General features: G+C 48.1%; 1 protein-coding gene across 2 annotated transcripts in view; it reads right to left on the bottom strand.

Annotated features, from left to right (window-relative positions):
- CCNDBP1 (cyclin D1 binding protein 1) overlaps window positions 1-16,172 on the bottom strand; it is a 99,332-nt gene extending 83,160 nt beyond the window's left edge. For both annotated transcript variants that reach the window (XM_063960524.1, XM_063960525.1), the window contains exon 1: window positions 16,012-16,172. In XM_063960524.1, the coding sequence (XP_063816594.1) occupies window positions 16,012-16,069 (58 nt within the window). In that variant the 5' untranslated portion in view covers window positions 16,070-16,172. The remainder of the gene's footprint in view (window positions 1-16,011) is intronic.
- Window positions 16,173-17,172: the final 1,000 nt, after the last annotated feature.

Below are 17,172 nucleotides of genomic sequence, written 5' to 3'. Positions count from 1 at the left end.
GGGGTAAAAGAATATAGATTTATTCAAAGATAAAAAACAACATGAAAGGCTTGATTCAGCGTAAGAGTCAAACTCCGGGGGAGGTAAGTGCCGTCTTGGAACATAGAAGTGGCCAACTTATGTAAGTTCCAGAATAAAAAAGACAAGGTCTTACCTTCCCTCAGATAAAGTTGACTGGTCCGCTGATGCAATGCTCCCTCTTTTCCAACGCGTTTCGAGTCAAGGACTCTTTTTCAAGGCATGAGGGTCTTAGACAATAGGTTTCCCTATTTATAGTAGTAAAAATAAATCACTTCTGGTCATATGACCGGAACCGGAAGTGATGAAAAAAATATAAAATTAAAATTAAACATATATAAAAAGACTTCCTACTGTATACAAAGATAACTAATCTAAAAGTTTGTCCATATACATATTTACTCCAATGTCCTAATACTAATAATTCTTTAAAAAAGTGCTGGTATCGAAGAAAAACGGAAGTTTTAATCCCGCTCGGGATTGTGGGTAATGTAGTCCTCGGAAGTAAGGAAAATGGCGGCGACAACCGGATGTTACATCCCGCTTGGGATTGTGGGAAGTGTAGTCTCCTGCTGTAGTTCTTTATGCGCAGCGAAACAGAGGACAGAGACATTATGTCTCACTCGGAATTATGGGTAATGTAGTCTCCGGCCGTAGTCCTTCTACTGCTTGCGCTGACGGGGTGACAGGTTGATCTCGCCGGAGTTTCTCAGTGATATTAATCACTTAGATGTCGACCAGCCGCATCACAAAGAATTATGGTCTTTGTGGTCCACATCAAAAGCCATTTTGGTAGTTCTGGATAGTTATTCGTGATTTGCAATGGATAAAATTAATTTTCCTAATTAGATTATCCCAGTTTCCAGGCTCACAGCTGCTGAAACAAACAGGTATAGAATTACTGTACTACCAAACATCGAAAAAAATACATAAAATTCCTAATAAAAATACATATTCACAGTGAGTCTGTCAATCAATGACAGGGAGTATTGTGAGTGATATACTGACTCCATAAACTTGTTGATAACAAACCCTAACTGTCATTAAATTTCACATGCCAATAAAGCGGGATAAAGGAAATATATGTTTGATAAATATCTATTTCTCTCTCTGATATTAATTAGAGAAACCATTTAAGTTCAAAATCCTGGTTCAGTCCAAATAGACCGTACATCTTTATGGTCATCTAATCAGACTAAAAAGAAAGGAAATTCCAACAAGCTCACGTGGGCTTTCATATCCCAGTATGACTCCCAGCACAGACAAATTGAGAAAGTCATCAGGAAGAACTGGTATCTCCTAACTAAAGACCCCATTGGTAGTACAGTAATTCTATACCTGTTTGTTTCAGCAGCTGTGAGCCTGGAAACTGGGATAATCTAATTAGGAAAATTAATTTTATCCATTGCAAATCACGAATAACTATCCAGCCGGAGACTACATTACCCATAATTCCGAGTGAGACAGAATGTCTCTGTCCTCTGTTTCGCTGCGCATAAAGAACTACAGCAGGAGACTACACTTCCCACAATCCCAAGCGGGATGTAACATCCGGTTGTCGCCGCCATTTTCCTTACTTCCGAGGACTACATTACCCACAATCCCGAGCGGGATTAAAACTTCCATTTTTCTTCGATACCAGCACTTTTTTAAAGAATTATTAGTATTAGGACATTGGAGTAAATATGTATATGGACGAACTTTTAGATTAGTTATCTTTGTATACAGTAGGAAGTCTTTTTATATATGTTTAATTTTAATTTTATATTTTTTTCATCACTTCCGGTTCCGGTCATATGACCAGAAGTGATTTATTTTTACTACTATAAATAGGGAAACCTATTGTCTAAGACCCTCATGCCTTGAAAAAGAGTCCTTGACTCGAAACGCGTTGGCAAAGAGGGAGCATTGCATCAGCGGACCACTCAACTTTATCTGAGGGAAGGTAAGACTTTGTCTTTTTTATTCTGGAACTTACATAAGTTGGCCACTTCTATGTTCCAAGACGGCACTTACCTCCCCCGGAGTTTGACTCTTACGCTGAATCAAGCCTTTCATGTTGTTTTTTATCTTTGAATAAATCTATATTCTTTTACCCCCTTTTGGACGGAGCCTATTTTTAAAGAAACCGCGATGTGAGGAGACATTCAGCTGTCAGAGTGAGTGTTAGGTACGCTGATCACGTACCAACATTTTTGAAAGAAATCGGTCATTATTTCTCTGTGAAAATCATTGGCTATGGTCTGAAAAGATACCTTTATATGAGTATAGACACCTGCCTCCATATAAGTGAGGTGTGTTCATGTGAAGATACCTAAAGTTTAAAGATACCTTTATGTATATCATCCGACGACTCACATTGTAAGTGAGGTACGCCGGATGAGATTGGTGAAGTTTTCGCCGTAGGGTACATAACATTACTACACATTGTGTGTTTTCCTTTCATATTCCTTTCTGTGGTCGAGTGCTCCATCAAGGATCCGAACACAGAGTCTTCTGGTGCACCATTGGGATATACAGAGCATAGCTAAGTATTCCTATTCCCTCACAATTACCACTCTTGCTTGCACGTTAGCGCCATCTAGTCCACAAAATCACCCTTTTCTGCTTAAATTCTTGGATCCTTTTTGGGATAGGTCCAATATTGGATTTAGAAGGCAGCCAACGATATATAAGGAGCGCCCAAGAGGTTTTTCACTTTTTTTGTATGAGAAAACAAGTTTTCCTCTTCTAAAAGCACTAGTAAAAAAGGTCACCTTTCACTTATAAATGAATCATTATTTAGTCTAACATGTAAATACGCAGTTCTGTGTCCTTCCTGGTTAACGCACACCGATTAACGGATGATGATGATTGCGGTTTTGAAACATGAGGCTGAAGAATCCACCCAGAGATTGCTGAAACAAAACGGGATGTAGTTATGCGACACAGCACCTCCCCCTACATCCCACCTGCTGAGAATCCCGACAGTCGGCATGCCGACCAACAAGGACTATTCCCACTCGGAATAGAACCTGTGGCAACCACAGGTCGCCACCGAGCCCGCAAGAGGCTTATTGCACACGCCCCCCGTCTGCACTCCGCTGCCGGGATACCGGCGGAGGTATACTGACCGTCACGCATACCCAACCCAACAAAACAACTGGATGCATACTAAAAGGGCAATGGTATAACTGTAAAACCGGCCCTAGCTCCTTCATAGTAAGCCCCAGCCGCATTCTTCTCTACCAGAGAATACTGCTGCCATGGCATTGATGTCATGTATGTGACGATCAGTGTTTTATCTTCTCCACCAGGCAGGCAGTGAGAGCTGGAGACTGTCTGTGCCTCCCTCCAGCTCTCACTGTGCTTGCACTATGCAGACACATAGATACAATATAGAATTGATATTGACACCTATGCATGTACTACCAGACTCAAGGATTTTTTTCTACAGCCCCATAGCTGCAAGCAAATATGCGAGTCCAGCACTAGAAAGGACCGCGATAGGGGCGAGTTTGGATGCGGATACTGGTGTTTACACACCATCGCAACGGTAGCTTACAACCACCGTGAGCTGCTCGCACCTTATTGGATTCCCCCCATAGTGTCCATTACCCAATCATGGCTAACTGGGCAGCCAAAGAATTTATACTATAACCACTCGCAACTGCAGCCTGCCTCTTGGCTTGGGTTGTGGTCTTCAGTGATATTAACGTAGATCAGCAACCCACCAATACTACCAAGCATTCCCGCCTGTGCATATTATGGCCCATTGCCACTCCTGGTCCTTCCTCCTATGGCAGGATCCCACAAATTACTGGAATGGCTGTCTCCTGCCCTGAAACCTCTACCATATGAGGCCTATGTCATCTGCATGGACACTAGATGTTCGATCATTAAAATAGGTCACAGAGTCCAAAACTGTAGCCACCCATAGCTTATAAGACAATAAACCCAACTTTTATATATTTTCTACTAGCTCTACTATTTGTTAACATCTTCTCCTTGGTCATATTGTTTTCATTAGCTGGTAATACACACACTAAAAGAGAAAACTGATAGAATTGCAATGATTTTTTTTTTTTAGTGCCCCATATCTAATAACAAAAGCTTGTGATAGAGCGCATTCCATATGGGAGGTAGTTATGTCAGGAGACCGCAGCTCACAATACCGACGCCGGAATCCCGCCCCCTTACAGTCCCGACAGTCGACATGCCAACTAACAGGGACTATACACACTCGTGGGTGTCCACGACACCCATAGAGTGGGAAAATAACCTGTGGCGAGCGCAGCCACCAAGCCCGCAAGGGGCTTTGTTGCACTCGTCGCCCCGCATACCCAACCCCTTACAGTACAGTAATTCAGTGGATGATGAAAATAAGATTTTACTTACCGATAAATCTATTTCTCGTAGTCCGTAGTGGATGCTGGGGACTCCGTCAGGACCATGGGGATTAGCGGCTCCGCAGGAGACAGGGCACAAAAATAAAGCTTTAGGATCAGGTGGTGTGCACTGGCTCCTCCCCCTATGACCCTCCTCCAAGCCTCAGTTAGGATACTGTGCCCGGACGAGCGTACACAATAAGGAAGGATTTTGAATCCCGGGTAAGACTCATACCAGCCACACCAATCACACCGTACAACTTGTGATCTGAACCCAGTTAACAGTATGACAAACGTAGGAGCCTCTGAACAGACGGCTCACAACAATAACAACCCGATTTTTTTGTAACAATAACTATGTACAAGTATTGCAGACAATCCGCACTTGGGATGGGCGCCCAGCATCCACTACGGACTACGAGAAATAGATTTATCGGTAAGTAAATTCTTATTTTCTCTGACGTCCTAGTGGATGCTGGGGACTCCGTCAGGACCATGGGGATTATACCAAAGCTCCCAAACGGGCGGGAGAGTGCGGATGACTCTGCAGCACCGAATGAGAGAACTCCAGGTCCTCTTTAGCCAGGGTATCAAATTTGTAGAATTTTACAAACGTGTTCTCCCCCGACCACGTAGCTGCTCGGCAGAGTTGTAATGCCGAGACCCCTCGGGCAGCCGCCCAGGATGAGCCCACCTTCCTTGTGGAATGGGCCTTGACAGATTTAGGCTGTGGCAGGCCTGCCACAGAATGTGCAAGTTGAAATGTGCTACAAATCCAACGAGCAATCGTCTGCTTAGAAGCAAGAGCACCCAGTTTGTTGGGTGCATACAGGATAACAGCAAGTCAGTTTTCCTGACTCCAGCCGTCCTGGAAACCTATATTTTCAGGGCCCTGACAACATCTAGCAACTTGGAGTCCTCCAAGTCCCTAGTAGCCGCAGGTACCACAATAAGCTGGTTCAGGTGAAACGCTGACACCACCTTAGGAAGAAACTGGGGACGAGTCTGCAGCTCTGCCCTGTCCGAATGGACAATCAGATATGGCTTTTGTGAGACAAAGCCGCCAATTCTGACACTCGCCTGGCCGAGGCCAGGGCCAACAGCATGGTCACTTTTCATGTGAGATATTTCAAATCCACAGATTTGACCGGTTTAAAATGTGATTTGAGGAATCCCAGAACTACGTTGAGATCCCACAGTGCCACTGGAGGCACAAAAAGGGGGTTGTATATTCAATACTCCCTTGACAAACTTCTGGACTTCAGGAACTGAAGCCAATTCTTTCTGGAAGAAAATTGACAGGGCCGAAATTTGAACCTTAATGGACCCCAATTTGAGGCCCATAGACACTCCTGTTTGCAGGAAATGCAGGAATCGACCGAGTTGAAATTTCTTCGTGGGGCCTTCCTGGCCTCACACCACGCAACATATTTTCGCCACATGTGGTGATAATGTTGTGCGGTCACCTCCTTCCTGGCTTTGACCAGGGTAGGAATGACCTCTTCCGGAATGCCTTTTTCCCTTGGGATCCGGCGTTCCACCGCCATGCCGTCAAACGCAGCCGCGGTAAGTCTTGGAACAGACCTGGTACTTGCTGAAGCAAGTCCCTTCTTAGCGGCAGAGGCCATGAGTCCTCTGTGAGCATTTCTTGAAGTTCCGGGTGCCACGTCCTTCTTGGCCAATCCGGAGCCACGAGTATAGTTCTTACTCCTCTACGTCTTATAATTCTCAGTACCTTGGGTATGAGAAGCAGAGGAGGGAACACATACACCGACTGGTACACCCACGGTGTTACCAGAACGTCCACAGCTATTGCTTGAGGGTCTCTTGACCTGGCGCAATACCTGTCCAGTTTTTTGTTCAGGCGGGACGCCATCATGTCCACCTTTGGTCTTTCCCAACGGTTCACAATCATGTGGAATACTTCCCGATGAAGTCCCCACTCTCCCGGGTGGAGGTCGTGCCTGCTGAGGAAGTCTGCTTCCCAGTTGTCCACTCCCGGAATGAACACTGCTGACAGTGCTATCACATGATTTTTCGGCCAGCGAAGAATCCTTGCAGTTTCTGCCATTGCCCTCCTGCTTCTTGTGCCGCCCTGTCTGTTTACGTGGGCGACTGCCGTGATGTTGTCCCACTGGATCAATACCGGCTGACCTTGAAGCAGAGGTCTTGCTAAGCTTAGAACATTGTAAATTGCCCTTAGCTCCAGTATATTTATGTGGAGAGAAGTCTCCAGACTTGATCACACTCCCTGGAAATTTTTTCCCTGTGTGACTGCTCCCCAGCCTCTCAGGCTGGCATCCGTGGTCACCAGGACCCAGTCCTGAATGCCGAATCTGCGGCCCTTTAGTAGATGAGCACTCTGCAGCCACCGCAGAAGAAATACCCTTGTCCTTGGAGACAGGGTTATCCGCTGATGCATCTGAAGATGCGATCCGGACCATTTTTCCAGCAGATCCCACTGAAAAGTTCTTGCGTGAAATCTGCCGAATGGAATCGCTTCGTAAGAAGCCACCATTTTTCCCAGGACCCTTGTGCAATGATGCACTGACACTTTTCCTGGATTTAGGAGGTTCCTGACTAGCTCGGATAACTCCCTGGCTTTCTTCTCCGGGAGAAACACCTTTTTCTGGACTGTGTCCAGAATCATCCCTAGGAACAGCAGACGTGTCGTCGGAAACAGCTGCGGTTTTGGAATATTTAGAATCCACCCGTGCTGTCGTAGAACTACTTGAGATAGTGCTACTCCGACCTCCAACTGTTCTCTGGACCTTGCCCTTATCAGGAGATCGTCCATTTTCTTTGAAGAAGAATCATCATTTCGGCCATTACCTTGGTAAGGACCCGGGGTGCCGTGGACAATCCAACCGGCAGCGTCTGAAACTGATAGTGACAGTTCTGTACCACGAACCTGAGGTACCCTTGGTGAGAAGGGCAAATTGGGACATGGAGGTAAGCATCCCTGATGTCCCGGGACACCATATAGTCCCCTTCTTCCTGGTTCGCTATCACTGCTCTGAGTGACTCCATCTTGATTTGAACCTTTGTATGCAAGTGTTCAAATATTTCAGATTTAGAATAGGTCTCACCGAGCCGTCTGGCTTCAGTACCACAATATAGTGTGGAATAATACCCCTTTCCTTGTTGTAGGAGGGGTACTTTGATTATCACCTGCTGGGAATACAGCTTGTGAATTGTTTCCACTACTGCCTCCCTGTCGGAGGGAGACGTTGGTAAAGCAGACTTCAGGAACCTGCGAGGGGGAGACGTCTCGAATTTCCAATCTGTATCCCTGGGATACTACTTGTAGGATCCAGGGGTCCACTTGCGAGTGAGCCCACTGCGTGCTGAAACTCTTGAGACGACCCCCCCACCGCACCTGAGTCCGCTTGTACGGCCCCAGCGTCATGCTGAGGACTTGGCAGAAGCGGTGGAGGGCTTCTGTTCCTGGGAATGGGCTGCCTGCTGCAGTCTTCTTCCCTTTCCTCTATCCCATGGCAGATATGACTGGCCTTTTGCCCGCTTGCCCTTATGGGGACGAAAGGACTGAGGCTGAAAAGACGTCTTTTTCTCCTTTATACGGCAATACTTCCATGTGCCGTTTGGAATCTGCATCACCTGACCACTGTCGTGTTCATAAACAACTTCTGGCAGATATGGACATCGCACTTACTCTTGATGCCAGAGTGCAAATATCCCTCTGTGCATCTCGCATATATAGAAATGCATCCTTTAAATGCTCTATAGTCAATAAAATACTATCCCCGTCAAGGGTATCAATATTTTCAGTCAGGGAATCCGACCAAGCCACCCCAGCGCTGCACATCCAGGCTGAGGCGATCGCTGGTCGCAGTATAACACCAGTATGTGTGTATATACTTTTTAGGATATTTTCCAGCCTCCTATCAGCTGGCTCCTTGAGGGCGGCCCTATCTGGAGACGGTACCGCCACTTGTTTTGATAAGCGTGTGAGCGCCTTATCCACCCTAAGGGGTGTTTCCCAACGCGCCCTAACTTCTGGCGGGAAAGGGTATACCGCCAATAATTTTCTATCGGGGAAACCCACGCATCATCACACACTTCATTTAATTTATCCGATTCAGGAAAAACTACAGGTAGTTTTTTCACACTCCACATAATACCCTTTTTTGTGGTACTTGTAGTATCAGAAATATGTAACACCTCCTTCATTGCCCTTAACAAGTAACGTGTGGCCCTAAAGGAAAATACGTTTGTTTCTTCACCGTCGACACTGGAGTCAGTGTCCGTGTCTGTGTCGACCGACTGAGGTAAAAATAAGATTTTACTTACCGATAAATCTATTTCTCGGAGTCCGTAGTGGATGCTGGGGTTCCTGAAAGGACCATGGGGAATAGCGGCTCCGCAGGAGACAGGGCACAAAAAGTAAAGCTTTTTCCGATCAGGTGGTGTGCACTGGCTCCTCCCCCTATGACCCTCCTCCAGACTCCAGTTAGGTACTGTGCCCGGACGAGCGTACACAATAAGGGAGGATTTTGAATCCCGGGTAAGACTCATACCAGCCACACCAATCACACCGTACCACTTGTGATCTAAACCCAGTTAACAGTATGATAACAGCGGAGCCTCTGAAAGATGGCTTCCTTCAACAATAACCCGAATTAGTTAACAATAACTATGTACAATTTATGCAGATAATCCGCACTTGGGATGGGCGCCCAGCATCCACTACGGACTCCGAGAAATAGATTTATCGGTAAGTAAAATCTTATTTTCTCTATCGTCCTAGTGGATGCTGGGGTTCCTGAAAGGACCATGGGGATTATACCAAAGCTCCCAAACGGGCGGGAGAGTGCGGATGACTCTGCAGCACCGAATGAGAGAACTCCAGGTCCTCCTTAGCCAGAGTATCAAATTTGTAAAATTTTACAAACGTGTTCTCCCCTGACCACGTAGCTGCTCGGCAAAGTTGTAATGCCGAGACCCCTCGGGCAGCCGCCCAAGATGAGCCCACCTTCCTTGTGGAGTGGGCCTTTACAGATTTAGGCTGTGGCAGGCCTGCCACAGAATGTGCAAGTTGGATTGTGCTACAGATCCAACGAGCAATCGTCTGCTTAGACGCCGGAGCACCCATCTTGTTGGGTGCATACAATATAAACAACGAGTCAGATTTTCTGACTCCAGCTGTCCTTGCAATATATATTTTTAATGCTCTGACAACGTCCAGTAACTTGGAGTCCTCCAAGTCACTTGTAGCCGCAGGCACTACAATAGGCTGGTTCAGATGAAATGCTGACACCACCTTAGGGAGAAAATGCGGACGAGTCCGCAGTTCTGCCCTGTCCGAATGGAAAATCAGATATGGGCTTTTGTAAGATAAAGCTGCCAATTCTGACACTCTCCTGGCAGAAGCCAGGGCTATAAGCATGGTCACTTTCCATGTGAGATATTTCAAATTCACCTTTTTTAGTGGTTCAAACCAATGAGATTTTAGGAAATCCAAAACCACATTGAGATCCCACGGTGCCACTGGAGGCACCACAGGAGGCTGTATATGCAGCACTCCCTTAACAAAGGTCTGGACTTCAGGGACTGAAGCCAATTCTTTTTGAAAGAAAATCGACAGGGCCGAAATTTGAACCTTAATAGATCCCAATTTGAGACCCATTGACAATCCTGATTGCAGGAAATGTAGGAATCGACCCAGTTGAAATTCCTCCGTCGGAGCACTCCGATCTTCGCACCACGCAACATATTTTCGCCAAATTCGGTGATAATGTTGCACGGTTACTTCCTTCCTTGCTTTAATCAAAGTAGGAATGACTTCTTCCGGCATGCCTTTTTCCTTTAGGATCCGGCGTTCAACCGCCATGCCGTCAAACGCAGCCGCGGTAAGTCTTGAAACAGACAGGGACCCTGCTGAAGCAAGTCCCTCCTTAGAGGTAGAGGCCACGGATCTTCCGTGATCATCTCTTGAAGTTCCGGGTACCAAGTCCTTCTTGGCCAATCCGGAACCACTAGTATCGTTCTTACGCCTCTTTGCCGTATAATTCTCAATACTTTCGGTATGAGAGGCAGAGGAGGAAACACATACACCGACTGGTACACCCAAGGCGTTACCAGCGCGTCCACAGCTATTGCCTGCGGATCTCTTGACCTGGCGCAATACCTGTCCAGTTTTTTGTTGAGGCGAGACGCCATCATGTCCACCATTGGTCTTTCCCAACGGGTTACCAGCATGTGGAAGACTTCTGGATGAAGTCCCCACTCTCCCGGGTGAAGATCGTGTCTGCTGAGGAAGTCTGCTTCCCAGTTGTCCACTCCCGGGATGAACACTGCTGACAGTGCTATCACATGATTCTCTGCCCAGCGAAGAATCCTTGCAGCTTCTGCCATTGCACTCCTGCTTCTTGTGCCGCCCTGTCTGTTCACATGGGCGACTGCCGTGATGTTGTCCGACTGGATCAACACCGGTTTTCCCTGAAGCAGAGGTTCTGCCTGGCTTAGAGCATTGTATATTGCTCTTAGTTCCAGAATGTTTATGTGAAGAGACGTTTCCAGGCTCGTCCATACTCCCTGGAAGTTTCTTCCTTGTGTGACTGCTCCCCAGCCTCTCAGGCTGGCGTCCGTGGTCACCAGGATCCAATCCTGTATGCCGAATCTGCGGCCCTCCAATAGATGAGCACTCTGCAACCACCACAGAAGAGACACCCTTGTCCTTGGAGACAGGGTTATCCGCAGGTGCATCTGAAGATGCGACCCTGACCATTTGTTCAACAGATCCCTTTGGAAAATTCTTGCGTGGAATCTGCCGAATGGAATTGCTTCGTAAGAAGCCACCATTTTTCCCAGGACTCTTGTGCATTGATGTACAGACACCTTTCCTGGTTTTAGGAGGTTCCTGACAAGCTCGGATAACTCCTTGGCTTTTTCCTCCGGGAGAAAAACCTTTTTCTGAACCGTGTCCAGAATCATCCCTAGGAACAGCAGACGAGTTGTCGGCATTAACTGGGATTTTGGAATATTCAGAATCCACCCGTGCTGTTTTAGCACTTCCTGAGACAGTGCTAATCCCATCTCTAGCTGTTCTCTGGACCTCGCCCTTATTAGGAGATCGTCCAAGTATGGGATAATTAATACGCCTTTTCTTCGAAGAAGAATCATCATCTCGGCCATTACCTTTGTAAAGATCCGAGGTGCCGTGGACAATCCGAACGGCAGCGTCTGAAACTGATAGTGACAGTTTTGTACAACGAACCTGAGGTACCCCTGGTGTGAGGGGTAAATTGGAACGTGGAGATACGCATCCTTGATGTCCAAGGATACCATAAAGTCCCCCTCTTCCAGGTTCGCTATCACTGCTCTGAGTGACTCCATTTTGAACTTGAACTTCTTTATGTACAGGTTCAAGGACTTCAGATTTAGAATAGGCCTTACCGAGCCATCCGGCTTCGGTACCACAAAAAGAGTGGAATAATACCCCTTCCCTTGTTGCAGAAGAGGTACCTTGACTATCACCTGCTGAGAGTACAGCTTGTGAATGGCTTCCAACACCGTCTCCCTTTCGGAGGGGGACGTTGGTAAAGCAGACTTCAGGAAACGGCGAGGTGGATCTGTCTCTAATTCCAACCTGTATCCCTGAGATATTATCTGCAGGATCCAGGGATCTACTTGCGAGTGAGCCCACTGCGCGCTGTAATTTTTGAGACGACCCCCCACGGTCCCCGAGTCCGCTTGAGAAGCCCCAGCGTCATGCTGAGGCTTTTGTAGAAGCCGGGGAGGGCTTCTGATCCTGGGAAGGAGCTGCGTGTTGCTGTCTCTTCCCTCGACCTTTGCCTCGTGGCAGATATGAATAGCCCTTTGCTCTCTTATTTTTAAAGGAACGAAAGGGCTGCGGTTGAAAAGTCGGTGCCTTTTTCTGTTGGGGAGTGACTTGAGGTAGAAAGGTGGATTTCCCGGCTGTAGCCGTGGCCACCAAATCTGATAGACCGACTCCAAATAACTCCTCCCCTTTATACGGCAAAACTTCCATATGCCGTTTTGAATCCGCATCGCCTGTCCACTGTCGCGTCCATAAAGCTCTTCTGGCCGAAATGGACATAGCACTTACCCGTGATGCCAGTGTGCATATATCCCTCTGTGCATCACGCATATAAAGAAATGCATCCTTTATTTGTTCTAACGACAGTAAAATATTGTCCCTGTCCAGGGTATCAATATTTTCAATCAGGGATTCTGACCAAACTACCCCCGCACTGCCCATCCAGGCAGTCGCTACAGCTGGTCGTAGTATAACACCTGCATGTGTGTATATACTTTTTTGGATATTTTCCATCCTCCTATCTGATGGATCTTTAAGTGCGGCCGTCTCAGGAGAGGGTAACGCCACTTGTTTAGATAAGCGTGTTAGCGCCTTGTCCACCCTAGGAGGTGTTTCCCAGCGCTCCCTAACCTCTGGCGGGAAAGGGTATAATGCCAATAATTTCTTTGAAATTATCAGCTTTTTATCAGGGGCAACCCACGCTTCATTACACACGTCATTTAGTTCTTCTGATTCAGGAAAAACTATAGGTAGTTTTTTCATACCCCACATAATACCCTGTTTAGTGGTACCTGTAGTATCAGCTAAATGTAACGCCTCCTTCATTGCCAAAATCATATAACGTGTGGCCCTACTGGAAAATACGGTTGATTCGTCACCGTCACCACTGGAGTCATCGCCTGTGTCTGGGTCTGTGTCGACCGACTGAGGCAAAGGGCGTTTCACAGCCCCTGACGGTGTTTGAGTCGCCTGGACAGGCACTAATTGATTGTCCGGCCGTCTCATGTCGTCAAACGACTGCTTTAGCGTGTTGACACTATCCCGTAGTTCCATAAATAAAGGCATCCATTCTGGTGTCGACCCCCTAGGAGGTGACATCCCCATATTTGGCAATTGCTCCGCCTCCACACCAATATCGTCCTCATACATGTCGACACACACGTACCGACACACAGCAGACACACAGGGAATGCTCCTAATGAAGACAGGACCCACTAGCCCTTTGGGGAGACAGAGGGAGAGTTTGCCAGCACACACCAAAAGCGCTATATATATACCAGGGATAGCCTTATAATAAGTGCTCCCCTATAGCTGCTTTGTTATATAAAAATATCGCCATAAATTTGCCCCCCCTCTCTGTTTTACCCTGTTTCTGTAGTGCAGTGCAGGGGAGAGACCTGGGAGCCGTCCTGACCAGCGGAGCTGTGAGAGGAAATGGCGCCGTGTGCTGAGGAGATAGGCCCCGCCCCTTTTCCGGCGGGCTCGTCTCCCGCTATTTTGAGAAATCAGGCAGGGGTTAAATATCTCCATATAGCCTCTAGGGCTATATGTGAGGTATTTTTAGCCTTTATAGGTACTCATTTGCCTCCCAGGGCGCCCCCCTCCCAGCGCCCTGCACCCTCAGTGACTGCCGTGTGAAGTGTGCTGAGAGGAAAATGGCGCACAGCTGCAGTGCTGTGCGCTACCTTTAGAAGACTGCAGGAGTCTTCAGCCGCCGATTCTGGACCTCTTCTGTCTTCAGCATCTGCAAGGGGGCCGGCGGCGCGGCTCCGGTGACCATCCAGGCTGTACCTGTGATCGTCCCTCTGGAGCTTGATGTCCAGTAGCCAAGAAGCCAATCCATCCTGCACGCAGGTGAGTTGACTCCTTCTCCCCTCAGTCCCTCGCTGCAGTGATCCTGTTGCCAGCAGGAATCACTGTAACATAAAAAACCTAGCTAAACTTTCTCTAAGCAGCTCTTTAGGAGAGCCACCTAGATTGCACCCTTCTCGGCCGGGCACAAAAATCTAACTGGAGTCTGGAGGAGGGTCATAGGGGGAGGAGCCAGTGCACACCACCTGATCGGAAAAAGCTTTACTTTTTGTGCCCTGTCTCCTGCGGAGCCGCTATTCCCCATGGTCCTTTCAGGAACCCCAGCATCCACTAGGACGATAGAGAAAGGACGTTTTAACGCCCCTGACGGTGTTTGAGACGCCTGGACAGGTACTAATTGGTTTGCCGGCCGTCTCATGTCGTCAACCGACCTTGCAGCGTGTTGACATTATCACGTAATTCCTTAAATAAGCCATCCATTCCGGTGTCGACTCCCTAGAGAGTGACATCACCATTACAGGCAATTGCTCCGCCTCCTCACCAACATCGTCCTCATACATGTCGACACACACGTACCGACACACAGCACACACACAGGGAATGCTCTGATAGAGGACAGGACCCCACTAGCCCTTTGGAGAGACAGAGGGAGAGTTTGCCAGCACACACCAAAACGCTATAATTTTACAGGGACAACCTTTATAGAAGTGTTTTTCCCTTATAGCATCTTAATATATATAATCATATCGCCAAATAAGTGCCCCCCCTCTCTGTTTTAACCCTGTTTCTGTAGTGCAGTGCAGGGGAGAGCCTGGGAGCCTTCCCACCAGCATTTCTGTGAGGGAAAATGGCGCTGTGTGCTGAGGAGAATAGGCCCCGCCCCCTTTTCGGCGGGCTTCTTCTCCCGTTTTTCTGAGACCTGGCAGGGGTTAAATACATCCATATAGCCCCAGGGGCTATATGTGATGTATTTTTAAGCCAGAACAAGGTATTCTCATTGCTGCCCGGGGCGCCCCCTGCAGCGCCCTGCACCCTCCGTGACCGCTGGTGTGAAGTGTGTGACAACAATGGCGCACAGCTGCAGTGCTGTGCGCTACCTCATGAAGACTGAAAAGTCTTCTGCCGCCGGTTTCTGGACCTCTTCACTTTTCGGCATCTGCAAGGGGGTCGGCGGCGCGGCTCCGGGACCGGACTCCATGGCTGGGCCTGTGTTCGATCCCTCTGGAGCTAATGGTGTCCAGTAGCCTAAGAAGCCAATCCATCCTGCACGCAGGGGAGTTCACTTCTTCTCCCCTAAGTCCCTCGTTGCAGTGAGCCTGTTGCCAGCAGGACTCACTGTAAAATAAAAAACCTAAAAACTTTTTCTAAGCAGCTCTTTAGGAGAGCCACCTAGATTGCACCCTGCTCGGACGGGCACAAAAACCTAACTGAGGCTTGGAGGAGGGTCATAGGGGGAGGAGCCAGTGCACACCACCTGATCCTAAAGCTTTATTTTTGTGCCCTGTCTCCTGCGGAGCCGCTAATCCCCATGGTCCTGACGGAGTCCCCAGCATCCACTAGGACGTCAGAGAAATGGGGACAGCAAGTTACAGACATACTAGAAGCTGATGGAGTACAGACAGGGGAACAGTGGAACCTGGGGTATCCCTAGAAACAAAGAGCGCCCCCTGCTGACACGTACAGTAGCTGCAGTAAGCAACAATTTCAAGAAGACATTAATAAGTGTAAAATGAAGATAACTGTAAACAACGACAAAAGACTCATAGGAGACAGGCGAGCCCACCACACCACTGCGCAAGTTCGGGCACAGAGGCGCCCTGACAAGGCGAGAGCAAGCCATGCCATGACTGTCCGTGGGTCCGGTTTGTGACAGACCAGGGACTAGAATGTGGCTGCTAGACAGCCGCTCCTCCTATTCTCTCAGCATGTAGCACTAGTGTCCCGCCACTGAAGCAAGACCGTCACTACACCATACTGAACAACGGCAGGGAAAGGATATGAGTCCGGACTCGCCTCGCAGTTTCCCCAGAATAGCACGCAAATTATCCAGCAGTTTCTGCAGCGGCTCCATATTATTTCCCCGGAACGACAGCAGACGGGAGACCGGAGCCCATCGGACCACATAAGACAGAACACGCAGATAGACGTCACTTCCTATGTGATACAGCGTGTACTAACCACGTGATTACCTGCTGGAGGACGCTACTTTTTTTTTAACGTTTCCTAGTTTCCCTTCGTGGAGAGGACCTTTCCCAATAGACACAACCCTACACCTGCCCCATGAAATCGATCCCTGATACCACGTTCACACTGACTTTTAGCGGGTTGCACCCGGGACTCGTGCACAAGTCGTTCCCGGGTGCAACCCGCTTGAGATCCCGTTCACAGTGGCGGCCCGACACGGCATATTACCGTGTCGATGACGTAACCGGGTCACATGCGGGGGAGGCGCTTGGAGATCAGATGATCTACAAGCGCCGCCCGCTCCTATAGTGTGAATGGGTCCCGGATCGCATTGATCCGGGAACACCGTTCACACTTGCGCCTGACCCGGTATTGACCCGGGAATAACCCTTCTTTATTCCCGGGTTGAGATACCGGGTCAGACGACCCGGGAACTTGCCAGGACGCCCGTTCACACTGCAAAAAAATCCGGATTACTGCGCGTTCACGTGCAATAACCAGGATTTTTAAAAGCAGTGTGAACGTGGTATAAAGAAGCGAGTGTCACTGTCAGGATTCCCTTCGTGATAAGGACAAGGAAGTGACAGCATGAGAGGGCAGGAGGAAACTTCCGCCCTTACAGCAGCTTAAGGTTTTATCCATTCTCTGTTTGAAGTTATTTAATTTTATCTCTGCACCATTGTACGCTCGCCACGCTTTGGGCTTGGTGTCTTTCTTTACTCAGCACAAGTTACTATTCCAAATAGTTTGTGACATGGACCCAGGGGCTCATGGTTAATGTCCTCTCCACGAACAGAAACTAGACTGGACTGTGAGGCTCAGTTTTAGTTGGTGTCTACAGCAGCAGGTCACTTAACAGGTGGGCTGCACTGGGCAGCCCTGGAAAAAGTTTTTCTGACAGAAAATTTCTTCAAAACTGGGCTGTCAGCGCTGTATGTCATGGTGACACTTTAGCGCTGCAGCTCCATCACCTCCCAAGCAGCGTCGCAT

This window comes from Pseudophryne corroboree, chromosome 3 (assembly GCF_028390025.1).
Source record: "Pseudophryne corroboree isolate aPseCor3 chromosome 3, aPseCor3.hap2, whole genome shotgun sequence".
NCBI classification, from domain to species: Eukaryota; Metazoa; Chordata; class Amphibia; order Anura; family Myobatrachidae; genus Pseudophryne; species Pseudophryne corroboree.
The sequence above is the reverse complement of the archived record's forward strand: the minus strand, read 5'-3'. Positions and strand labels throughout refer to the sequence as shown.